At 41.9% G+C, this 26836-nt stretch overlaps 1 protein-coding gene across 2 annotated transcripts in view; it reads left to right on the top strand.

Annotated features, from left to right (window-relative positions):
• The window catches only part of LOC110154053 (dynein axonemal heavy chain 9), a 567616-nt gene that overhangs the window by 58723 nt on the left and 482057 nt on the right, over positions 1 to 26836 (top strand). For both annotated transcript variants that reach the window (XM_020917987.2, XM_055150409.1), the window contains exons 27-32: positions 3622 to 3752; positions 3832 to 3958; positions 4355 to 4507; positions 5434 to 5559; positions 10586 to 10825; positions 11167 to 11327. In XM_020917987.2, coding sequence (XP_020773646.2) covers positions 3622 to 3752; positions 3832 to 3958; positions 4355 to 4507; positions 5434 to 5559; positions 10586 to 10825; positions 11167 to 11327 — 938 coding nt within the window. The remainder of the gene's footprint in view (positions 1 to 3621; positions 3753 to 3831; positions 3959 to 4354; positions 4508 to 5433; positions 5560 to 10585; positions 10826 to 11166; positions 11328 to 26836) is intronic.

The following is a 26836-nucleotide window of genomic DNA, read 5'->3' as shown; positions in this document are numbered from 1 at the left end:
ACTGAAACAAAACACAAATCCAGTTATGGTTAAGGGAACAACATTCTAACGTGGCTTAAAGCTCTCAAGAGTCCATTTAGTCCATTTATATCACATTCAAGTATTGGTTCTATATTATTTGCATAGGTGCGTGAGGAGCACTGGGTGTAGGACTGCCTCACTCAGTGGTCTCCATCCTTTTTCTCCTGATGAGCTACCTTTACAAAAAGAAAACACTCATTTAATGTCACAAGAAATAGAGCACAGGAAAAGTCTTAGATGCAGAACCGTTAGATACTAGGGATGTAATGACATACAAATCCCATGATACAATATTTTTACGATATACATCTCACAGTACGATATTGATTGTGATATGTTGTGGAGTCTAACTGAAATGTGAATATGCTACTTTTTCCTTTTTGGTCCTGTCATAACCCAAAGAACTAAGATTTAAAAGCAGGAGTCACCAAACTTTTTTTCTTTGGGGGCCACATTATGGCTCCTGACTGTGATGGTGGTCGGGGTCAGGTCGGTCGTATAACAGAATTGAACGACCCTGATGACACAGATTATATTCTTTGAAATCTGCACTTTATTTACATATCAGACAAACTGCACTTTCCTTACACTGAACAAAAAAAGAATCGGTCATCCACTGTTCTTTGAAAACTTGGCACTCTCTGTCAACTTTTCGTACTTTAACATGAGTCTTTGCTGTCCTGAACTGCACTGCTGAACTCTGGACGTGCGGTGACTGTTTGATCTTGAGCTTGTCAGGTGACGAAAATTCAGCAGAAAATGTAATGTCATATAATTTAAATATAAATACTTCATACCCATATGGAAAAAGTTTAGACAAATCATACACCATTTTAACATGTTTCATATGGATCCTAAAAGATTTGTATATGACAGTGAAAACACTTAAAAGATCTTTTGTAAATATGTGCAGCATGAAACATATAAAACTTTGTAACCTGCAAGGGCAGAATATAACACTGACCCCACACACAATCTCCTCACAAGTGTTGGACAAAGTTCATTTATTTCATAGAAAAACAAGTGAAATGATGATTGTTTCCTTAAACTTGATTGCTGTGTTGTGTGTGTGTGAGAGTGAGAAAGAAAATTATCACAGTGTGTGTGTGTGTGTGTGTGTGTGTGTGTGTGTGTGTGTGTGTGTTTGTGTGTGGGGGTGCATGTGGGTCTGTGTTTTTGTGTGTGTGTGTGTGTGTGTGTTGGGCAGCATGGGGGTAAACACAGTAAAGCAAATTTTGCATTACAACCTTAAAAACATCTTCCACTGACATCACAGTGAACATACATCAGGCTGTAAAAATATTTTTACTCTACAAAATCCTAATTATATATATAGTCTATATTGACTTGTAATATTCCAAAAAGCAGCTGTACACTTATGTTTTTCTCACATGCCTCAACTGACAAGACGTCATATCAGTTACAAATACCAAGGTACTTGTAATTTTCCTCAATATCTGCTATTGTTCCCTCTGGAGTCAGCAGCTGGTTTGCTCTATTGGTAAGTCACTGGACTTCCACATGGGAGACCTGGGAGACTATATTTTTCATAATATAGTTGTATGAGAAAAATGTAAAATGGGCGACTTTCAGGAGGAAACCACACATGACACATATTAACCTTATATAAAGATTTACTACAAAGACACTGGTAAATTCTTATATTTTTTTTCCATTTTTTTTCCATATGGGTATAAATATATTTTTTTTTAATTGAAAAAAACAACAACAACAACAAAAATAAAATAAAATACAAGATGCAGACATGTCATTTTTGAGGATTGCCTCATAGGCCAGTTCAAGTTGTGGCGGCAGAAGGGTGGGGGCCGGTCAAAGGGTTGGGGGCCGGTCAAAGAGGCGTGGAGGGCCGGAGTCGGCCTGTGGGCCTTAGTTTGATGACCCCTGATCTAAAAGTGTTTAATAACATAATTTCTTCTTGCTTTTGTGCTGAAATGGAGCAAAGCATTATGGTCTATGTTGTTCCCGTGGATTTTAATTTAAGCAGAGCAACAAGTCTCCAATGGCACAGAGACTTGTTGTTTTATATATGTAGTGATGACACACGATATTATTGTGAGACTTTTGACGATACGATATCACGATATTCCGATTATTGTTACATCCCTACTAGATACCTGGGTCAGTCAATATGAAATTCAAGGAATCTCCCCTATGAGCCATCTCAGATTTGGCTGAAAAAAAATTCAAAACATTTCTACTTGGAGCTACTTGGAAGGGGGTACAGATTTCCTGGTAGCTCCTGATCTTCAGGTTCTGGATGCCTGAACTACATCCATCATTATCATAACACAGAGGGCTCCATAACACCTCTGATCTCGAACAGGGCTGAACTCCCCCATCTCAGGAGCTACACAGAGCCAGGCTGGTTAAAGCTCAGTACAAAGTATAGTTCCACATCTGCTTTGCGTGGATAAACTAATGTTAATGGCCATTTTGTGTCTGTCTGAGTCCCTGTGATGATCATATTAAATCATATTCACACACCAGCATTCTAAAATACTTGTAGAACACAGTTTCTTGAAGAATAAAAGGGTGTTTATTCACTGGTTTATTCCTGTCAGCTGGATTTCCTCAGCAGCACTCACCTTATGGGCAGTGTGCTCATAACACCTGTCAATCACTTGAGTCCTCCTCCTGCCCCCAGGACAGAGCCACAAGTCTACACAGAATAAAAAAAAAACAAAAAAAACAGCAAAGAGCAAGAAAGAACACAAGGGGGCAGTGTACACCTGAGGATAAGTGTCACATCAAAGTCTTGAAATATGCTGCCACTATGAGAATAACATTATGACTTTATTTTAGCAGTATTGCACATGTATGTATTCTAGTAGTACTACAACTTTATTCTCCTTAAATTACAATTTTTTATAGCTCTGACTTAAAGTTCATAAAATCGTAACAGGAATGTGCAATACAGGAATGTGCATGTTTTGCACTGTAAAGGCCTTTTCAATAATGTTGAGCCATGTCTGACAAACAGAACAATAATATAATAATAATGTAATAAAGTATTATCAACATAGTCCACTCATTTTCCTGTCCATCTGAGCACTGAGCTGATGTACATGATTCTTCTCTCATTCATTATATTGTGTTTTAAATGGACAGAAGTGCAGACAGTGTTTTATCTCTTCCATAGGATTCATTTAGAAAAGTGTGTATAGTGAGAGCAAAGTGTCCTGAGGTAGACACAAGAGGGCGCTCACGTAAATCCACATTATAAACATTCATATTGTGCAGGTCCAACACAGTCCAACACAATGTGCAGCATCTTCATCCTTTAACAATCATCTGGCACAGGTCTGTGTCACATGTTCACACCACAGTGACTCTGATGGTGAAGCAGAGGCTCATACACATGCAGACCCTCTCCTGCCCCACTCCACTGTCGTAGCTCTTAATTAAGAATGTATTAAGAGTCTCACACAGAGTTTAGGCTGAGCTCTGACACATTTTAATTGCTCCCATGACGTGTGCTTAAAGCCAGATGTTGGATGCTAGCTCTGGTTCTTGGCCTCTCTGCACTAACATAAATTCCGTGTAACATAAAGGCTGAGATCCTTGTGAAACCTTCCACAGGACTCAAGGCGCTTTGAGGGGATTGATGTGGATTTCAAAGAGCTGGCAAACACCATGCATCAAACACCCAACGTCGTGGAGGCCACCAATAAAGAGGGTCTGTTTGGCAAACTGGAGGACATCCAGAGCAGGTGAGTCATCTCCAGGCTGTAGCTCATAATGAAGCACTCTCACTCACTCGTGTGTGTGTGTATGTGTGTGTGTCTGCAGGCTGGCCCTCTGTGAGAAGGCTCTGGCAGAGTACCTGGACACCAAGCGCTTGGCCTTCCCCAGGTTTTATTTCATCTCGTCGGCTGATCTGCTGGACATCCTGTCCAATGGGACCAACCCACAGCAGGTGCTTCACTGGAGCCTGGGGCCAGTCTCAGAGTGATGGCTCTGATACACTGTAGTGTGTTTGTAGCACTTAATGAGAGCTGCTCTGAGCACACGCTTGTGTCTCTGCAGCCTCCAACCTACTGTAGTACTTGCAGTGTCCTCACAGGGGTACTGTTGCTCATGATTTCAGCCTCTTCCTCCCACCTCTGTCAGCAACAGTCTCTCTAATGCATTTTCACAATGCACAAATAAATCATTTTTAGCTAAACTTGCCACTAAATCTCTGTAAGAAGTACCTACTGCTGAACACATCTGGCCTTCTATTAATTTCAGCGACGAGCTAAAACGAAACACTGTGGAAACACCAGGGCAATAGAACCTACACCCTGCCCACAATGTGTGTGTGTGTGCGCAGGTCCAGAAGCACCTGTCCAAGCTCTTTGACAACATCGCCAAGATGGAGTTTGAAGTGGACGAGCAGGGCAGCCCCTCAAAGAGAGCACTGGGCATGTTCAGCAAAGAGGGCGAGTACGTGCCCTTTAAGCAGCCCTGTGACTGCACTGGACAGGTACCAGCACCACCACAAACTCTGCAGATTAGTCATTCTGAACATTTCTAATGAACTTGATCATATCTGAGGGGGCGAGATGAGGAGCCCACCTGCTGAGCCTGAAATAGAGATATGACACGTTACAATAACCACACAAATGGAATTGGCTCCGCTCTTGCCCTGGGGATTTTACATATCAAAGCTGCAAAGCCATTAATTTTCCATTACATCCCATAGTATTTGCCTGATCCCGCTCTAATGCTTATTAATTCAATGAGTTTATTCATCAGTCTCCACATGTAACTATAGGGCCACAATAACCTTCAGAGGCACTGCAGCCTGCCCAGGTGGAAAACAAGCCAGTCTGCATGCTCACATCACAAGACTCAACACTAAACATGTCCTGAACATGTCACTGCCCGTTGTAATGTGTTAACTGCTGCTGCTAACACACGCACACACACACGCACACCCCCCCCCACACACACACACATACACACAAAACAACAGCACTTCTTGTTTTTGTTTTTTCTGTGATGTCAAAGCCTAAAACAGAACTAGCTGATCTGAAACAGTTTGCAGTGCGTCAATGTTAGTCACTTACCTTGTGCATTCTGAGCATCCTAATTATTCATCACTGGAGTTTATAAGCACGTTCACAGCTCTGGTGCGCCGTGCTTTCTAATTAGATGCAGACAGTACACAGTGGACTTATTTTGACCACAAGCGCTGCTTATACAATATATCTGTACTGGGGCAAATATATGGGAAAGAATCAGGCTGGTACAAGCAACTTAAGCATTATGTAACTGTACATTGTCCTGTACAATGTTTAACATTAAATTAAAACGTAATGATCTCATCAGAGGTCACTGATAAGACTGTGGTTGTGTGAGAGATGTCTAAGCGTCTGCCTCTTTGGTGTATCTGCTGTGTTCTTTGAGGTGGAAGTGTGGCTCAACACTGTGCTGGAGACCATGAGGTCCACTGTGAGACACCAGATGACAGAGGCAGTGACGGCCTATGAGGACAAACCACGGGAGCAGTGGCTGTTCGACTACCCCGCCCAGGTAACGCCACATCTGCATTCTAACATCATCTCCACTAGGGCTCAGCAATTTGGGGAGAAAATATTTGATTGTGATGAACTCTGTAGCGTAATGTTAACAAATGTTAGCAAAAAGCCCAGGAGTCATGCTACTGAGCGGTCAGGAAAGGTCATATTGTGTCCTATTTGTCAGTGTGATATCTGTGGCCAAACTTGCTCAATGCCTCACCTCAGAAGCCAAGCAAAGCCGAGCCTGGTTAGTGTTTGGGTGGGAGACTGCTTTGTCCTTAGGCAAGGCACTTCACCACATTGCCTGTGGTGGTGTGTGTCTTACTGTTGTTGGTGGTCACAAGGACCAATGGCACAATTCCAGTCTCTGCACCACCAGTGCACCGGAGCTTCTACTACCACCATGAAAAGCAAGCAGCTCAAGGTGTTTACATGGATTAGGGATTGTCATAAATCTCCTGATTTTGGAGTCCTGGAGGAGCCAGTATCCACATAATGAGAAGGCAGGATACTCTCACTGGAATAATCATGTAAACAGCATCCTGATTTCTCTCCACTGGAACACACTGAGCATGTGCAAACTGACAAAACAAATATGGTAAGAAGAGTAACTTTCCCAAAGGACTGTACCTTCTGCCTCTGCTTTTTATACCATATTATTTTATAATGATACAGAAAATACAGCAGTACTATACAGCCACTTTAAACACCATGTTAAAATGATCTGCAGGGCGGGGGTGAGGTGGGGGGGTTGGATCATAGATGCTGTGTAGATGGGTATAGATGGACAGTCTGCTAGCCACTGCACTCTGAATAGGAAATGAGCATGGTTGTAAAGTTGCTCCAACTGACTTCTATTGAAAAATGGTCCCTCCCTCTGTAACAGCTGCTGCTGTTAAAATGTTTGTTTTAACCCACTCTAAATGATTCATATATCAAGATATGAAGAGCACTAACAGAGCAGCCAGGTGCCTTCTTTCCCTAAGATTGACTCACTTTTGCATTCTTGCAGGGAAGGGGCAAATACCTGCTACACCTCACTTCATCTTAGTTACATCTATTATCTTAGATACAGAGTATAGAGTCCTGCATGCTGCTGTCACTGCTGATGCCCATTATTAACGAAAGAGATTTATTTTATTTTTTTTTTAAACCTCTGCTATATGCTCATGGAACCTTAACAGTGACTTTGGGCACATCATGTGGCAGAGCAGAGCCAAACGAACTAACTTGTTTACATATGATAAGTACTTAAATTCTGTAGGCTTCTTGTCTTTTTACAGACTTTAAACATAAATAATATGATGAAAAAACACTTCCTTTAGAAAGGGGTTAAAACATCATCTAATCTCACTGTGTTGTGAAGCTGTTGTACAGTGGAGGACATTAAGACATTGTTTTAGGCTATTTTTAATTAAACCTGGTTATGAGTTTATTCAACTAGAGCTAAATTCACCCAGGGAATACTTCATGATTTATAAAACCACATGCTTGTGCAAATAAAATTATTCAAAATGAAAAGATTGATACCGGGATGAGATCAGTATCGGCAGTTGCAAATATTAAATAAATTGGATCGGGAGTCAAAAGAACAGGATTGGGACTTCCCTTGTATGAAGCAATAAACAAATTCATTTAAATGAGGTCTGCTAAACAAATGAACAGTATTTGAACCATTATGTGTATGTGTATTTATGTGTATTTGAACTAAAGATTGCCATAAGAGCGTCTAAATGTGGTCCAGATCCGTTACATAATGAGCCTGGCATGTGTCCGGGTCCTGTGCTGAGGCCCTGCCAGACCCAGGCTTTATGCTTGCATCACAATATGATTTTTGTCACTAATTAGTCACAATTAGTCATGAATCTGTTGTTGCACCAAACACATTTCCCAGCCTTTGTTTGCTGCAGTAATCCTGTCACGTCCTGTTTCAGAAGCAGAGCACATTTCACGTCTGCCTGTCATGCATTTTACTGCACTCACTGTCTGATCAGATGTACTCTGGGCCATTTTAAAGGCGCTGATCAGACAAGCAGAACTAGTTCATTTAAAGGGCATTGGATAGACTCATAGATTTTTGGAATTATTATTTAGTTTAGTGGGATCATACCGTAGATATAAATTTTACATCAGTTTAGTAGCAGGATGTCTGGGCCTGTCCTGTGGGCTCATGGTGGGGGGCTGGTGCTTGGGCCTCATCTCTCCCCTGGGCCCTGTGGTGGTTCCTGGTGGTGGCGGGTGGGTCTCTTCTCCCAGTGTAGACGGCATCCCAGCCACTTCACACTCGACTGCATGTGCCGGTGCAGGTCCTGGTTCATCATCTGCAAACAACAGAGATGAGATACTGCACAAGGTCCCCAAACTGGACCCCCTCCGGCCCCTGAATGTGCCGGGCAGTCCTTAGCCAAATGCTCTGAGCTCCACACTCCCAGACATGTCAACCAAGACAATCCCACAACATCCAGACTTAAGACTTAATACTCAGGACAGATCTCATAAACCCCCGGAGCCTTATCACTGAAGATCTTGCCAACTGCCTCAGTGACTGGATTATGGAGATCCTCAAAGTCTTCCTTCCACCTTCTGATCACCTGTACTGTAAAGTGAAACTCTTCTCTCCCTCCGAACTCCTTCCAACCTTGAGCTTTTGCCTCTGTGACTAAACGAGCAGTGACACACTTGGACTGTCGGCAACTTTCAGCTGCTTCAGGAGGGCCACAGCAAGGTTCAATAGAACTTGATAGCATTCCTTACTTCTGGTGGAGTTGGGGCCATGACCACAGCTACAAACAGCCACATCGACAAAGGATGCTGAGAACATCAGAGTCCATATTTCCAACTGAGCAAGATGTTCCCAACAGACCCTCAAGAGCCTGGCCTTTCCGACTTCCTCCCCTGCCAATGGATCCAACTCACCAGCAGGTGGTGCTCTAGAGCTCTACCCTGCTCTTCACCTGAGTGCCCAAGACATGTGGGTGAAAGTGAGAAATTCACACTTTATTTAGTTAAATTACTTGTCCTATTCCCTCAAGTGTATTTGTGTTATGTTAAGGGGGTTGTTTTAATTTAAAGTATATTTACCACCACTGTGTTTCTCACTGATTCATTTGTTGTTTTTGTAGAATAAACATTACTCCAGAGCTCAACCTGCTCCACTCCTTCCAGCCCATTCTCTTCAGTCTCAGTAAAGACATGAACTGGACTCTTTTGTGTTATTCATTACATAGAATCTTCTGTTCCCTGGAATCAATAACAATTAACTATGGTCAATATGTTTCAGCAGTACTATAATGGACACACCATGTCACAATCTGTGAAGGGTCACTGGTTCAAGACCACACACTGGCACTTTGAAATAGCCTCTGTATGTGGGCCAGGCCTATTTTAATATTTGGAGGGTGGGCCATGGGTCGGATTAGATTGTTGGGAGAATCTGATCTGGCCTAATATAGAGATAAATTTCTTAATAATAGAAACAGCTCTACTGACTTCCTGTTAAAAACTGCAGACCTGAGAAGGTTCTTCATTGTGACATTTTTATATAACACTTTGAATAGTCGTAACAGAACTCTTTCTGAGCACTAATGCCTCCAGCGTAGTACAATGTGTAATTACTCAAACATGCATCCATCAGTCGCAATACAACTTCAAGCTCATTCACAAGTTGATTTTACATCATTTATTTGAAATATTTTATGCTGTGTTTTGTTATATACTAGTATATGGGGGAGTGGATGGTTTTCTGCTTAGGTGAAAATATGTGTTGCTCACACAGTCTGGAAACAATATAAATGTTCTAGCCCATTTGTTTTAATAAGCAAGGAAAATAAAGTGTCATTTTGTCTTTTGTAGGTCGTGCAGAAAAACACTGTTACTTTTGAGAAAGTGTAACACGGCAGTATCTAACTTCTAGCTCCATTTTCTAAAGTTCACTAGTTTACAGAGATTTTATGGGGCTTGAAATGGTCATACTTTTCACATACACATTTCCAGCATAATATTACCATTATATTTGAAAGAAATGTTAACAGTCTCATTGGCTACATAGGAAAGTTTGTCTCCAAATTATTGGTGTTTCATGTTTGGGACGCATGGGAGGTTTGGTGGCTAACCCAACTCTCCAGCTGTAAATGTCGTGGGACCAGAAGGTGTGACGCAGAAGCATCCTAGAATGCAGGCATCTGTTTGCCAACAGGACGGTCTACAAAGGTCATATAGATGATTGTTCTACTGCTGTTTTGAAGTTCTTGTTTTAGATGTCAGGTTTGAACTAAATATTTAGCAGAGTTGTAGACTTTTATCTTTGTTATGAAGCTGTAGCTGCTCTGTGTTTTGAGCCTATACAGATGAAAATAAACCTGCTCCCGCCAGACTGATATGTGCAGCCATCTGAACAGAGCAGCACACTTCAGTCTGGGATGGCTCTCATTGTAAGGGATCAGGGCCAATGATCAGAACATTCAAAACATATCCTTCACGTTGATTGGTTGAAGCAAAACAAGTAGAGAAATCAAACTTTAATTAAATCCAGTTGAGAGAAAAGCACAAACATCGTACCTGTTCACAAATGCACAACATGCTTCCCTCTTCATGTTTTTCACAAACTAAAGAGTCTGTGTGTCTGCTAAAATAGGCTGTCTGCTAAAATTGGCTGTCTACTAAAATAGGCTGTCTGCCGGCATCGTCATGTTTGTTTTGGTTTGTCTGGTGCTGGTTTCCACCCAACCCACAATGCTGCACTGGTCAGTATCCACACCACTGGACCTATCACAACGCTTCAGCTGGAGCCAAACAAGATGATTCTCCAGAGTTTATGAGCTCACAAAAGTTCATCTTGCTGGCAAAGCTAGAAGAAAATGTAATTCTTCACCTTTCTAAACATTGGAATGTTGTGAGCTGCAGCGAGTCATTGACATTATCGATGAAGTCGACTAGGAACATACAGTGACGCATGTGGAGCCCGTCTCCTAATTAAAAAAAAAATTAAAAATAATTAACAGGACAAGTGAATGTAACATCTCCCTCTGCTCTGACCCTAGGTGGCGCTGACGGGCACTCAGATCTGGTGGGCGTCGGATGTGGGCATCGCGTTCGCCCGTCTGGAGGAGGGCTACGACAGCTCTCTGAAGGAGTACCACAAGAAGCAAGTGACCCAGCTCAACACACTCATCTCCCTGCTCATCGGACAGCTCTCCCCTGGAGACCGACAGAAGGTCATGACCATCTGCACCATCGACGTCCACGCCCGAGATGTGGTCGCTAAGATGGTGGCTCAGAAGGTGAGTTGCCATTATATTTGGGGGGATTTCATTTCACAACAATCATACAACATCCAGCATACAACAATCAAGTTAAAACCAAGAATAAGTACTGAGTCAGTCAGTCAGTTTTAGTACCATCTGTTAAAAATACATTTTCCTCTATGTCAGTAGACTCTGATATTTCTGGTAACGTATCATACATTCATGTCACATCATTATGCTGACGTGCTGTTTGGCGTGGAGTTTCATAAGAACCTATTAGCAGTGACTAATGCGCTGCATGTGTTCAGGTTGTGTGTGTCACCTGCATACTTAGCAGCAGGTTGGACTGTGTGGATCTGATGCAGGCTGTGTTCCAGGTGGAGAACTCCCAGGCCTTTGTGTGGCTCTCCCAGCTCCGGCACCGCTGGGACGACACAGACAAACACTGTTTTGCCAACATCTGTGACGCACAGTTCCTCTACTGCTATGAATACCTGGGCAACACACCACGCTTAGTCATCACTCCTCTCACCGACAGGTACAGTGCTCCTGACTCACCGACAGGTACATGCTCCTGACACATCGACAGGTACATGCTCCTGACACACCGACAGGTACATGCTCCTGACACACCGACAGGTACAGTGCTCCTGACACACCGACAGGTGCAGTGCTCCTGACTCACAGACAGGTGCAGTGCTCCTGACACACCGACAGGTACAGTGCTCCTGACACACCGACAGGTACACGCTTCTCACTCACAGACAGGTGCATTGCTCCTGACTCACAGACAGGTGCAGTTCTCCCGACTCACAGACAGGTGCAGTTCTCCCGACTCACAGACAGGTGCAGTTCTCCTGACTCACAGACAGGTGCAGTTGTCTTGACTCACAGACAGGTGCAGTTGTCTTGACTCACAGACAGGTGCAGTTCTCCTGACTCACAGACAGGTGCAGTTCTCCTGACTCACAGACAGGTGCAGTTCTCCTGACTCACAGACAGGTGCAGTTCTCCTGACTCACAGACAGGTGCAGTTGTCTTGACTCACAGACAGGTGCAGTTCTCCTGACTCACAGACAGGTGCAGTTCTCTTGACTCACAGACAGGTGCAGTGCTTTGTACTCATTCGTGCTGTCTTCTGGGGGAACTTCAGACACAAACTGTCTCCTGAGAAGTTTGTATCTGATGTTTTTATCAAATTTTTCTAGGGTTTAGTACTTTATTTTGCGTTTTTAAGAGTAAAAATATTTTCAGATTTCACGGTGCTCTAAGGCCCCATCCACACTAGTACATATTCGAGTAGTTTTCATTGTGGATACAGTGTGCATTCACACTAATCCGATGGAAAATGGCTTCAGAGGTGGAATGATCTGGTGCCTCCAGCTCCCACGAATTCATCTGAGTACAGATCTGATCCGGCACCATGTGGAATGAACCTTTCCTGAAAAGGCTGATGTAGGTCTATGCGCTGCGAAGTAATTCACCGCTAAGAGGCTGTTCATTCATATAAACGTGTGTCTGTGTATACGACCTGCAGACGTATAATCTGTGAAAAGTTTCACATGAACCATCTCCAACGTGATGGAAACACAGAACAGACTCACCATCAGCAGAACACCCCTCTGTCACAGAAAGAACACTCATATTCCACTGAGTCGTGTCCTTTAGTCTGACAGAAGCTGAACTACATCAGCGCACAATAAAAGCACTTGAGCACTTAGTTTATGCAAATGAGTCATGTGGTTTTAAGTTTTGTTTCTGTAAAACGTAAACAAATATGCTCAAAGCTGTGTGGATAGGGAAGAATTGCAGACACACAAACGACGTGTCTGGATGCAGATTGTTTCCGATATGGTGATACGGTGATTCGTTTCAGTGTAAACATAGCCTATGAGGGATCAGAACTTTAAAAAACATGTATTAGTTCCATGGTATTGGTTAAGCCAATATCCTGGTTGAGCCTTTAACTTAAACAAATCGGGGCGGTGCGTAACTTGGCAAATAATACATTTTGTATTATACACTGTATCGCTACAGAAAAGTATAACGATAAACAATAATATCGAAACTACTCGACTGACACCAAATGAATAATGCAGGATTATCCACTTTTTAAATGGCTGTCATTTAAAAGGCCTGAGCTGCAACAAATCAACAGACAGATTAGCCACAAAAGTGATTTATTCAACCTTCCACAGCTCAAATTTTATATTATAACTAAAATGACAAAAATGCTTTCATTATTACAAATAAAATATGCACACAGTAAGTATTGAGTCCCAAAAATATATTGTTCCAGCTGTCACATATTGAACTATATGGCTACGTTCAGACTGCAGGGCTTAATGCTCAATTCAAATTTTTTGTGTGAAATTCAGTGTTTTTGCGAGGTCGTTTAAATTTCTAATTAAATGCGATTTGTATGTGATCTCCAGTGTGAACATTAAAAGTGTCCCGCACGTGCACTGGAGACACGACAACGTCAACCGCAGCAAGCGTGCTCTGTGTTTACAGAAGTTCCTCTCGTACCGGAGCCAGAACATGAACAACTTACTTGTTTTAAGGGGGAGATTGAGAAGGAGAAGGACGAGGTTTTTGGCCATGGTGTTTTGTGGGACAGTCTGTTGAAAGGAACGTGTGGATGTGGAGATGTAGCCAAGAGTGGTGGGAGAGAGATGTGCTTCACTTCAGTGATACGGAGTTCATTAAGAATTTTCGTGTGACTAGAAGAATGTTTGTGTACATTTGTGGCTTGTTGATAACGTGTAGGTGGATGAATGTGCTTTGGCTGTTCAGACTGAAGTCACATGTCAAAAGATCAGATATGTATGGGTTTCAGGAGCACATATCCAAGTGTCCTGAGTCACATTTGAAAAAATCGGATCTGTGTCGTTCAGACTGTCATTAAAAGATCAGATACAGGAACATGGGGCCAAAATATCGGATTTGGGTCACTTCAGGCTGCAGTGTGGCCGTAGCCCAAGTCAGGCCAATGCGTTACAGTGTTAAACAGAGTACCACACTGCTCAGAGTTGTATAATCCGTTTATACCACGGTCCCAAATGAAGGGAGTTCACTTTTAAATCTGACACCCATGTCTAAGGAGGTTCAAAGCATTAGTTATTTCTGTTTTAGCTGAAGCTAGTCCCTTCTAATCGTAGTTAATTTCTTTACCCGTTGCTATGGTGATGATCTCAGCGTAGTGATATAGAACTGTGATTAACCGCTGCCAGATCTGTCTGTGTGGTTAGACAAAAAGAATGTAGAGCAGTTTTAATAAGATGTAATGAGATTGGTTACAGGCTGGTTTTGGCCTTGAACATATCATAATGTTTGAACTTGTATTCATCCAGAGTTGTTGTGTAGTTGTTTGGAGGATAAATAACAGTTACATAACACTCTTCGATCTCTAAAGTAATACGTTAACTGTGTTTTAAGGAAGTAAATGCCTTTTTCCACTGGTATAAACTTTATCGATCCACAAGGGAAATAAGTTTGAATTGTTGTACAGCTGTATGGAGTGTAATATACATATTGTCCTGTAATTTTCACAACCCCCGGGCCGTGGACCGGTACTGGGCCGTGGGTTGTTTGGTACTGGGCTCCAAAAGCACAAACCCCTGCGCCTCCTCCCATACACCGTGTGGATCTTCTTGTGTATGCCTCTAAACTAATACTAAAACCAGGACGAAACCAGAACTAAAACCAGGACTAAAACCAGAACTAAAACCAGGACTAAACCAGAACTAAAACCAGAACTAAACCAGGACTAAAACCAGAACTAAATCAGAACTAAACCAGAACTAAAACCAGGACTAAACCAGAACTAAAACCAGAACTAAACCAGGACTAAAACCAGGACTAAACCAGAACTAAAACCAGGACTAAACCAGAACTAAAACCAGAACTAAACCAGGACTAAAACCAGAACTAAACCAGAACTAAACCAGGACTAAAACCAGAACTATACCAGAACTAAACCAGGACTAAAACCAGGACTAAACCAGAACTAAAACCAGAACTAAAACCAGGACTAAACCAGGACTGAACCAGAACTAAAACCAGAACTAAAACCAGAACTAAAACCAGGACTTAAACCAGAACTAAAACCAGGACTAAAAGAGGACTAAAACAGAACTAAACCAGAACTAAAATCAGGACTAAAACCAGGACTGAAACAGAAGTAAAACAAGGACTAAAAGAGGACCAAAACAGAACTAAACCAGGACTAAAACCAGGAGTAAACCAGGACTAAAACCAGGAGTAAACCAGGACTAAAACCAGGACTAAAACCAAGACTAAAACCAGGAGTAAACCAAGACTAAAACAAGGACTAAACCAGGACTAAACCAGAACTAAAACTAGAACTAAACCAGAACTAAACCAGGACTAAACCAGAATTAAAACCAGGACTAAAACCAGGAGTAAACCAAAACTAAAACCAAGACTAAAACCACAACTAAACCAGAACTAATACAGGACTAAATCAGGACTAAATCAGGACTAAATCCGGACTAAACCAGGACTAAACCAGAAGTAAACCAGGACTAAAGCCTGCTTTAAAGTATTGAAAATCAGACACTAATCGATACTAAAACTTGAGCAGGTATCGATACTAAAACGTCACGTTCACAGGACAGAAATGAACCTTTCCTGTATCAGAACAAGTATATCACTAGTAGTATAAGCCCATGGACCACTATGGAACCTACCTGGATCGGGTAATACTGGGTATTGACAGATACTTTTAGAACTGATATCGAGAAAAAAAAAAAAAAGAAGCTGTATCAGTGCATCCTTCACTTAAACAGTTATTATGCTATTACATTTATCACAGCATTGTGGTTCATGGGTTCATGGGCTTAAAAATATCTGAAAACCTGCTTTTTTACTGTGAGCAGGGTCATCTCTCCTCAAACATGAGCTGTATAAAGATGTAGACTAAGAGAGTGTGACATCACCCACAGCATTCTGATCCAGACACATGAAGAAGATGGAAGTTAGAGGAGTGAATGTGGAGCCCAGTTCCATATTTGTAATAGTATCCATGGACAAAAGCTCATATAATGGATCATATATGAACATTTTAAGACCAAAATGAGCAGTCAGAGGGAGAGGGGTGGCAATCAATGTAAAGTGAATGTGGAGCTGGAAGTGCTTCCTGTTTGCAACACAGTGACTAGTGGGTTAGGTATGTCCATGTATATCCAGTGTGTGTTTTCAAGTCCAAAAGTACCTGTTCCATCCGAGATCCTCTGCTGCTGTACAGAGTGAGTCGTGTAGAGCAGTGACAGGAGCAGAGCCTGCGCTGTGTCTGAGCTGCTGATAAGCCCGCTGCCTCAGCCTGTAGATAACACACTGACCACAGGCGTTTGAAGCCAGTACAAAGCACAAACAATGAGCGGTGATGGGCGGGCGGTCAGGCGGGCAGCAGTCCTCCATATGGCCTCCACGTCGACTCTGGCTGCAGACAACGGCTTTCAGCGCAGCCAAAGAGCCGGGGATCCAGGCCTCTGATCCAGCCCCGACTGGTGGAAAGCGCCTGCACAGCTCGGATGTCACTCAGAACTCTGCTGCAGTAACAGGAGCCTGACAGGAGCACGGTCCCTGACAGTAAAGAAGGTACAGACTACAGAGCCGCTTTAATACCTCCCAGAGAGTCGGGGCAGTGTCGACGTGTGGTTGGATATGAACACTGAACACTTTACATAAATCAACCAACTTTATACCCACAGCAGATGTGCACTTTAGTACAACAAGGTCAATAGGTTTCTACTGGTTTAGAATATTATTACTCTGATAATGCAACAACATATTCAGTGATTGAATATAAAAATATGACTATATGATCCAATAACATTTATGAGGCGTTTTATAGAGTCTGTGTTTGTTGGGTCTAACAGATTTTCTCCAGGCTACAGTGAGCTCAGTCTGTCCCAGCCCCAGTGCCTCCATATGGGCCTCAGACACAGCCCTGAGCCTGGACACCACGCTGGACTCAACACCCCCATCACCCCCCCATCACCCTCCATCACCCCCCGTGACCAGAGCGCACTTTTATGCACCCCCACCCCAGCTCTCTCCCTCCCTCACAATAAACATGATAAAAACGGCCGCTTATCTCAGTAAGTGTATGACTTAAATCTTCCCTCTCTGAGTGTGTTCATTTGAAATCTCCGTTGAAGCTGTAAAACAGTTGCAGTCTGGAGACGCTCCACCTGACCTCCTCATCACTCTCTCCCTCACACTTTCACACGTCAGAATGCCAAACCCATATTGGCCATATTTGGAAATTCAGGAGTGTTTCTGAACAAATACACATTCATTTTTTATGTAAATGAAATGAAGGTGTTTGTATCTGAATTCGTTGCAACTGTCATTTAAGAAGGAATTTGTCTGCGTAAGAACAACGAGAAGATTTTGTGAATGTGCAGAGTTCTCTCAGTATCTTCTTAAAGTGGAAGTTACACCTGAGAATGATTATGTTATCATTTGTATTAATATTGATCTAAAATGACTTAATAAGAGAAATAAGTGCCCTGACTTGCGCGTTAGAAACTGCGGTGCCCAATGGGAGCTGACGTCGCCGTAAACATCATCATTATTTGTACTAAAATGAGGACACAACACTGCTGAATCCTGCATGCATCACCATAGAGTGTATAAAAGAAGTGGACTAAGTGAGTGTGACGTCATCCAGAGTTCAGCGTTGCTCAAATTAGGCTTGTAATGTTAATAGTTACAGGAGCGAATCTGGAGCCAGGCTGTTATGAATAGGATTTTTTGGACAGACAAAACAGCAAAAAACAAAAACAAAACAGGATCATGTGTCGCGGGTTAATACGAACATTTTAAGACCAAAATGTCGAGGCTCACACGGGACACATTATGAAAGCTTGCTGCGGGCGCGGGCGGGAGTGGGGCTAAACAATGCGGGAGCGGGCGGCAGGGATGATAAACTGCAGTCCCGCAAACTAAATATGAGTATAAAGTAAAATATAAAAAGATGAATATAAGCATAATTTGTGCTGGAGATTTTATTTGGCATTAATAAAAACATTTTAAGCAGCGGACCGTCCCCCTTCCCGTACGCCACGCAGACTGACCCACCCGTCCCGTACGCCACACGGACAGTCCTTCCTTCCGTACGCTGTGCAAACAGTTCCCCCTGTCCCTTACGCCGCGCGGACAGTCCTTCCTTCCGTACAGCGGGCGAACAGTCCCCCCCGCCCCGTACACCGTGCAGACAGTCCTTCCAAGTACGCCGCGTGAACAGTCCCCCCGTCCCGTACGCCGCGTGAACAGTCCCTCCTTCCATACGTCGTGCTGCCTGCGCAACAAAACCAGAACTAAACCAGAACTAAACCAGGTCTAAAAACAGCTCTAAAACCAGGACTAAAACAGGATTTATCCAGGACTTAACCATGCCGCCGGATTGCCCACCGCGCCTCCTCTCATACGCAGCCCAATTTTTTTCGCTTTTCTGTGTTTGATAGAGTTTAAGAAAGCAAAGCTTCCCATCCTGCGGGACTTGCGGGCGGGCGTGGGACAAAATATTGCAGATGCGGGCGGGAGCGGGACTCTACAGTGCGGGAGCGGGACTCAAAATTCTGTCCCGCGCAGACGTCTACCACAAGATCCGAATGTGAGTCAACTGGAGCCAGAGTCAAAAGGAGCCAGAAGAGCCTCCTGGAAAACTTCCAATTTGACACATGGCGGCTAGTTCGTTAGCTGTGTCCACTCATATACAGTCTGTGCATCACCGATTAAGAAAATCAAACTGGAGAATGAAGTGCGTACGTCACAGTGGACAGTGAAAATGGGACTTGATCGATCGTACAGTATGGCATCTTGAAAATAAGTGATTCAAGATTGCTCAAACATGCACGGATCACTCTAAATAATGCTTTAAAGTCCCTCCAGTGAGCTCCATCCTTCCTCAGACTGTTGATTACATGGTGTGAAAGGTATCAGTGGTTTAAAACTGACTGAAGACGACGGCTTGTGTCATTATTTGTCATATTATAATTATGAGTCACAACTGAAAACAATCATTTGAATAATACCACCACTTTTAATCCTGTCTCACTCACTAGTTTGTGTTGACAGACTTTTTCATGTGGAGGTCAGAATTGAACTTTTTTTAACTTTAACTTTTAAACTGTGGGAGTTTAAAGTCACGTGAGCAGAGCCTATTCAATATGTGACTCAGACTTTAGTGATGCACAAGGGAAATAAAGTTGAATTGCCGTACAGCTGTACAGAGTATGGTATAGATATTATTATGATATTATTGTTCACTGCGGGATAAGGTTTTCAAAAGTATCACGTTTGCTTAAGTCTAAGTCTAGATTCTCATTTATTTGAACCTTATTTATAGTTAGCTGTAAGACTCTGTACAAGGCTCCTCCCACGAGCCTATCCACACGACAGTTCTCCAAAAATATACAAAAACATGATACAAAACTGTACACAGCAACTTAACTAAATTTATACGATGTGCAGCAGAATCCAACTATCATTCGTTAATTTGTTTTCCAAAATGAAACCAAAAATAAGAAAAAAAAAAAAAGAAAAACCCAACTGTTTTCTTCATTATTTGTCTCCAAAACCAAAATGTTCTTTTTTTTTCTTTCAGTTTTTGATTTTGTGTTAATGTGAATCATGTGAATAATTGTGAATCATGGAAAAAGCAGATAACGTCCGTTTCCCGACTTAAACTGAGATGCCGGACTTTTGTGTCACATACGGACTGAACCAGGACTAAAACAGGACTAAAACAGGACTAAAACAGGACTGAACCAGGACCAAACTAGGACCAAAACAAGACTGAACCAGGACTGAATCAGGACTGATCCAGGACTGAACCAGGACTAATCTTGGACTTGAGTGCGAGAGAGAGAGAACCCTGAGCCTGTGGAGCAGGGTGTTCGCAAAGAACAATCAACCAGGACTGATCCCAGGACTAAGCCAGGTCTAAACGAGGACTAAACAAGGACTAAATCAGGATTAAACCTGCTGCACTAATCTTGGACTTGAGAGAGAGAGAGAGGACCCCAAGCCTGTGGAGCTGCTCTGTGCCGATCCTTTCACCTGCGGTCACCCGATGACGGTCTACACAGGCACACCTCCGGGCCTGTCCTGATACTCAGTCTGACTGTTTCAGCTTTGGTTTTACTCCTGGTTTAATCCTGGGATCACTGTTGGTTCAATCCTGGTTTAGTCCTGGTTTAGAGCTAGTTTAGTCCTGATTTAGTCTTAATTTAGTCCTGGTTCAGTCCTGGTTCAGTCCATATGCAGTGCAAAAAATCTGGCATCTCAGTTTAAATCACAGAAACAGGAAATGGCCGTTATCTTTTTTTAAATTTATTTTGGTTTTGGAGATAAATAATGAAGACAGTAGTTTTTTTTTTTTTTTTCATTTTCTTATTTTTGGTTTGTTTTTTATTTTGAAAAATGATCAAACGATACACAGATTGTGCAGTTTCATGAGTGGGGTGCACAGTGGGATGTGTTTATAGCGCTCTGAAGGGGGAGGGCCATTGCACGGAGAGCAAAGAGATGGGGAGACTCATCATCAGAAACTAAAGTGAAAATGTTAACACGTTGTTGTGGGTCAGTATAGCATATAGAGGCTTTGCACCGTCACGTGACCCCTATACAACGGTACCTATGCCGCCATGACATCGGGCACACTATGTCATTGACTTCAGCAGCATCGGAGAAACATGGGCAGGTTTTGTTGTGTATTTGGTTCTTCTAGATGCTCTAAACGGGATAAAACGATTCGTTTCTACACTGTTCCTCTGGACATTACTCATCAGGAGCTCAAACAAGGGAATTATCAAAAAAAAAACGGGAATTATGGCTAGACAACATAAACCGCGAAGAGATTTCCAATGGTACCATCAAGACACACTCACGTCACTTTCATCAAGGTTTTTACTGTTTAAATAGTTTCATAGTTTATTTAATGAGAGAAGCACATTTACTGAACTAAAATGTAAAAAGAAAACATTTGCAGTGTGAGTGGCAGTAGAAACTGTATTTTCCAAGGCACATATAAACATGTCACTCGTCGTAGGACCCATGTTTTCTTTATTGTCTTGCTTAACCACAACTATGTCTTCTAGAATTAATCGCTTTTTGTGAGCGGATCTTTCTAACATTCGTGAGGATCTTTTCATGGCCGATTCTTTCAAGGTTCGCTCACAGACTCTTCGACTCGTGCGTCATGTTGATCATAGGAGCCCAGTGTGGGTTTCGTTGAATCGTAAACTAGTGCGGGTTTTCCTGGATAAATTAATGACATTTTAGTTCAGTAAATGTGCTTCTTTCATTAAATAAACTATGAAACAATTTAAATAGCAAATACCTTGATGAAACTTCTGGTGTCTTGATGGTACCATAGGAAGTCTCTTCGTGGTTTATTTTTGCTAGCTATAATCTGTGTCTTTTTTTCAATAATTCCCTTGTTTGATCCTGATGAGTCATTTCCAGAGGAATAGTGAAGAAATGATTCGTTTTATTCTGTTCAGAGCGTCTAGAACAACCAAATACACAACAGTACACATGTTACTGAAGTCAATGACATAGTGTGCCCAGTGTCATGGCAGCGTAGGTACTGTTGCTATAGGGGTCACGTGACAGTGCAAAGCCTCTATTCATGACAATAAACAGTAACATGGTAAAATAAATGTATGGTCAAAGCTGCTCTAATGAAATCTGATCTTCTGAACTGACGTCATGTGAAGTCGTCGGGTCTCATACATTAGCGGTGCCGTGTGTTTGCTTGTGTGCACAGTGAAAGGCTGGCGTGTGTGTGTGTGTGTGTGTCGTATTGAATGTAGCGCTCACATTCATCAGTATGTGCAGCAGTATAATTAGGCTAAAGGAATGGCGCGTGCTAATCTATGGCAGCGGGCATGTTATTGGCACCGTGTTAGCGCCCGCTCAATACTCAGCAGCATCTCTTAAGACGCGCCATTATGCACAATGTCAGGAATATTTTATCGGCCGCTACACTCTGAACGGAGGGAGGGAGAGAGAAGGAGCGATGGAGAGGAGGAGGAGGAGGAAAATACACTGTGTCTTTGCAAAATTGTAATGGAACAAGTCCCCTCTGACAGCTGCTCTGGGGATGATTTTTTATTTTTTTTTAATGAAGAAAAATGTTTAAATCCTCTAATAGTGTGTTAATATGAAGCAATTAAGCAAATATAATGTTTAGGACTGGGCAATTAATCTAATGCATTTGATTAATTTGAAGTTTTAATAATCGAGATTTTGAAAATTTAAAAATCGTGAAATCAAGGATTATTCTAAAACATGTTCACTTCTGACTTTCTTACTTTCAGAGCAGGGATATTGTACGATTACAATGAGATATCTGTAGAAATGTAACTGGAGGTAGTTTACAGAGTCTTATATAATAATATATGATAAGAATGAACATGTACAGAGCTTCCACTGTTTGAAGGATGAGCAGCCTCTGCTCTGACTTCCATTAAAATGATTATGGTAAATAGGCACATTTTTATACACCACTTTTCATCCTTCAAGGCTCAGAGCTCTTTACATCAAGGAACTGCTCACCCATTCACACACATTCACACACCAGTGTACGCACACACTGGGGGTGAGGTGAGTTATTCATCTGTAGGAGCTGGAATCGCACCACCAACCTGTGGGTCAGTGGATCTGACCACTCAACTGACCACTGATGTCCATATGTCCTTCTGATTAGAGGACAAACGCTCTTACCAACTGATCTACTGTCACCCCCATCATAACATATCATATCATATCATAATAGGACAGGGTGTGCAAAAAAATCCAGATTTTATTTTGTAATAATGATATATTGATCTCTTTTCTTTGATTGCTGTGAACATCTTTCTAAATGTAAATGACACAGTTAGCCTCATTTGTGTGTTGTTTAGGGCTGTCTGAATAGTGACGCTCAGATTAAAAAAAAAAAAAAGTCTTAAACAATTATGGTGTTAACACATTGCTGGACTATTCCAAGAAGTAAACCAATCACCTGCAGCTGAAGGAGAAAGGCTGAATCTGAGTAATGTGAAGGCACCATGTCACAGTTACAGTTCTACTATCATAATATTCATAATGCAGCGTGTGGGATCAAAACAGAACATGCAGTTTATTGAGTTCAGTCATGTTTAATGTGTTAATACCAAAGACGTCACTGTGTTGGCTGGAACAATGAATGAATAAATGAAAGTGTGACATGTGAATGGAACAAAACACGACTCTAGACTTATACCTGCACATGTGTATGTGTGATGAGTCCAGGTGGTTGGTGTGTTCCCCCTCCTCCTCCTCTTGCTCTTTTTCAAGCCTGCCTCCTCCATATATGGTCTATTAACGGTCTCTTATCGGGGCACCAGCTGTGTTGATATCACACACACAGTTGTGTGGTTGTGCGATGGCTGCTCATGTCCATCCGTGTGCGTCAAAGGTCCAGTGTGTTGTTATGAGCGTGCGGTGGTCAGAGCGTGAGCAGTCTCCAGTGTGTGTGTCTGATCAGAGCAGATCATCCAAACAGCGGTGCATTGTGTATCACATGGAGGAGGTGTTGTGTTCACGGGACACTGTGTGTGCTGCTGTGAGCTGCGCCACTGACTCAGCCATGGGAACAAACATGGAGCATCATTTCACTGTTTAGTCACTCTTTCAGCTCGTTTCTCATTTTGTTTCTGCTTCACTTCAACATTCAACATTCTTATGTGTTCACTTCTTTTAAGACTGAATGATCTGTTCTACAGGATATGGATTGGGACAAGTCCAACAGATGTCCAGTGTCCTCTAGTTGCATGAGGGACAAGTCGGAATAACTCAGATATTAAAGATATTACATTTTGTATTAAGAAAATTGCCTCCTGTGAGGTTTAATCCATGTTAGAATGTTGTTACCTCCTCAAAAACAGACCTGGTGATATATTTTGTTTCATTCACACATTTGAGTAACACTTTATTATTAGTCTGTCTACATGTCCAAAGAGAAAAATGCTCTGTTCCACCTTGTGATGTCATGAAGTAGTAGTTTTCAGTTTAGCAGCTCCTTTTACCTTTAGTTCAGTAGATTGTCAATAGAAAGTAGGGGTGGGCGATATATATCGATATTTTAAATATATCGAGATAGTTTTTAAACTCGATATGAATTCTGACATATCGTATATATCGATATAATGCTTATATTCAATTTTGATTTCGCTGCTTCGCTTGTTTATCTTCTCTCTCGCCGCCCCCGCGCCCCCACCTCCCTGATTTTGTTCGCTCGTGTCTCCTTCACTCGTCACTATCGCCGTGAACACCGAAAGTTGGTGCCAGTGAAAAGCTTCAAGCACCACGAACCTTTTCCACCATTTACAGACAAAACCATCAGCAGCACATCTCATATTCCACCGAGTCGCGTCCTTTAGCCCGAAAGAAGCTAAACGAGCTGAGCTGCATGAGAAATGCTGTTTATGCAAATGAGCCATGCGCTTAACTTTTGTTTCTGTAAAATGTAAACACACATGCGCAAAACTGCATTAAACACATTATTATCTCAAACGAGCTGATGTGGCTCTATAGTCGTTATGCTTTATATATTGTAAAGTTTATTTATGCAGCAAATTTTAATTAATAATCTGCTGCAGTGTCACTTGTACAATAGTGTTTGGAAACGATGGGTTTGATCTGCAGTGGATTGTGGGAAACCTCAGAGCTCCTGACGCTGGTGAGGAACATGGATCTGTTGAAATAAGGAACATCCTGAGTTTCTTCTGCTAAAGGAGCTCATGGTTCTGGTTATGGTCTGGATAACAGAGTTAAGGCAAAGATTAGCTTGTGTTGAGTTGTTTTATTTATGAATGAAAAGAAGGAAATATGTTATATTTCTTTTATTTTACAGTTAAATTATTATTTATGTAATAAGGGTTTTTTGTAATCTTAAATGTTCCTATATGAACTGCCGACCTCTTACACTTCAATTTTTAAAAAAAAGGACCTTGTGGAATTTGGCAGATTTGTTTTTGCAGTTTTCAGTTTTAGGGGGTTATTTTTTCTTGAACATATATCGAGATATATATCGTATATCGACATATAGCAAAATATATCGAGATATATTTTTTGATCCATATCGCCCAGTCCTAATAGAAAGTGTCTAATATCTGCTGGTGCACCGAGGAGTGAAGGTGTATCAAAGTGCCATTTTAAAATTTGGACAATACCTGGGCTGAAATGATCAAAAATAATATTAATGCATTGCCACTTAATGACATCACAAGGTTGGACAGGGTGTTTTCTGATTAGGAAAAGAACATAGTCTAAATATAGAGGATTTATGCGTTAAACATATGTGAATGAAACCAAATAAAAGTGCAGTATTGGTCCTTTAACGGTGCAGCTCGAGCAGAAACACGGTGCTTGTTTTAGTCAGTATTGTCTCTTGTGTGTTTGTCAGTCCAAAGAGAAATAGTCCCTGTGGGTTGTGCTTGTTCCGGAGTGTGATCTGGCTCAGTGGAGGTGCACCCTGCAGCAGTCGTGCTCGGGCGCTCTGGCTGTGGGCGGGGCTTCACAACTTCTGGGGACATACATTTATAAGAGAGCCCGGGGAATGTCCACAGCAAAATGGACTCATTTTTCATTGCAATCCCAACCACTCTACACAATATAGCAAAGCACCGGCTTCTATTGGATACAATTGGAATTTCTCTGTCTGTTTACTGCGCTCATAACAAATGTTCTCTCCAAAAAGTGGACTAAGGAGAAACTCACAGTAGACCCTATTACTTAGTGAGAAGTGATACATTATTTTACATAGGAGTTCCAATTGTGCTGCAGTCTATTACTTATTTACATACTAAACAAGAATCTAATGTGGCTTTTCTAATGCATAACAAATTGTTTGATTTTATCTTTAAATGGTCCATATTAGACTATTATCTGATCTATGTTCTAATGTTGTTTTGCTCATCAAAAATATCTGGAGTTATGTTCTTCTCTCAAACAGAAAACACACTTGTGATGTCATGTGGTAATACAGCAAATGCTCTACTGTGTTTTTTAAAACTTCATACATCTTCACTACAATTATTTGGATAATTTCAAACCTGGAATTTCCAATTTCTTCTAAAAAAAATGTAGGTTGAAAACTACAGCTTCATGACATCACAAGGTGGAACAGAGCATTTTGAGCTTTGGAGATGTGAGGGTTACTCAAACATGTGTGAATGAACAAAACGCAACTACAAGTCCAGGTCTGTTTTGAGGAGTTAACAACATTCTAACATGATTTAAAGCTCACAAGAGGCAATTCTGTGTAAAATAGGACCTTTAAAAATATATATAGTGACAGTAAATGGTCACATTTTTCTATAGCACTTTTCCACCTTCAAGGCACTCAAAGTGCTTTACAACAAGGAGCCACTCACCCATTCACTGTGGGCAGGGTGGGTTAAGTGTCCTGCCCAAGGACACAACGACAGCATTCATCTGTGGGAGCTGGAATCACACCAGCCAACCTGTGGGTCAGTGGTTCTGACCGCTCAACCTGTGATGTTTATGTTGAGAGCTGGAATCAAACCGCCAACCTTCAGATCAGTGGGCAAATGCTCTACCAACTGAGCTACCGCCGCCCTGCAGACAGTGCAGTGACATCCCTGCAAACACTGGTCAACTCCAACTGAACAAGTTAGATTTTCTAAAAAATAATAATAATAATAATAATAATGATCTGTAAAAACTGTTGGTTAATTCTAGTGTTGTAGTCAAGACCCCACTAATCGAGACCAATGCGAAACCACAGGGTCCCAAAACCAGGACAAGACCAAGGCCTCTGAGGGTTAAGACTGGGACTAGACCAAGACTTTTAAAGGCCATTTTGTTCACTTGTCGAGTGTTAGACAACAAGATCAAGACTAGACAGTTTCCAAGCGCCTTCAAGAACCAGAAAAGACAGAGTTCAAACACATTCGCTTCCAAGACTAGAACAAGATGGCAAAAAATGAGACCAGGTTTGAGACCAAGACCGGTGTCGAGTAC

This window comes from Boleophthalmus pectinirostris, unplaced genomic scaffold (genome assembly GCF_026225935.1).
Source record: "Boleophthalmus pectinirostris isolate CB_2022bp ecotype Guang Dong unplaced genomic scaffold, ASM2622593v1 HiC_scaffold_14, whole genome shotgun sequence".
In the NCBI taxonomy this organism is placed as follows: domain Eukaryota; kingdom Metazoa; phylum Chordata; class Actinopteri; order Gobiiformes; family Gobiidae; genus Boleophthalmus; species Boleophthalmus pectinirostris.
This window is presented reverse-complemented; position numbering and strand designations above follow the sequence as displayed.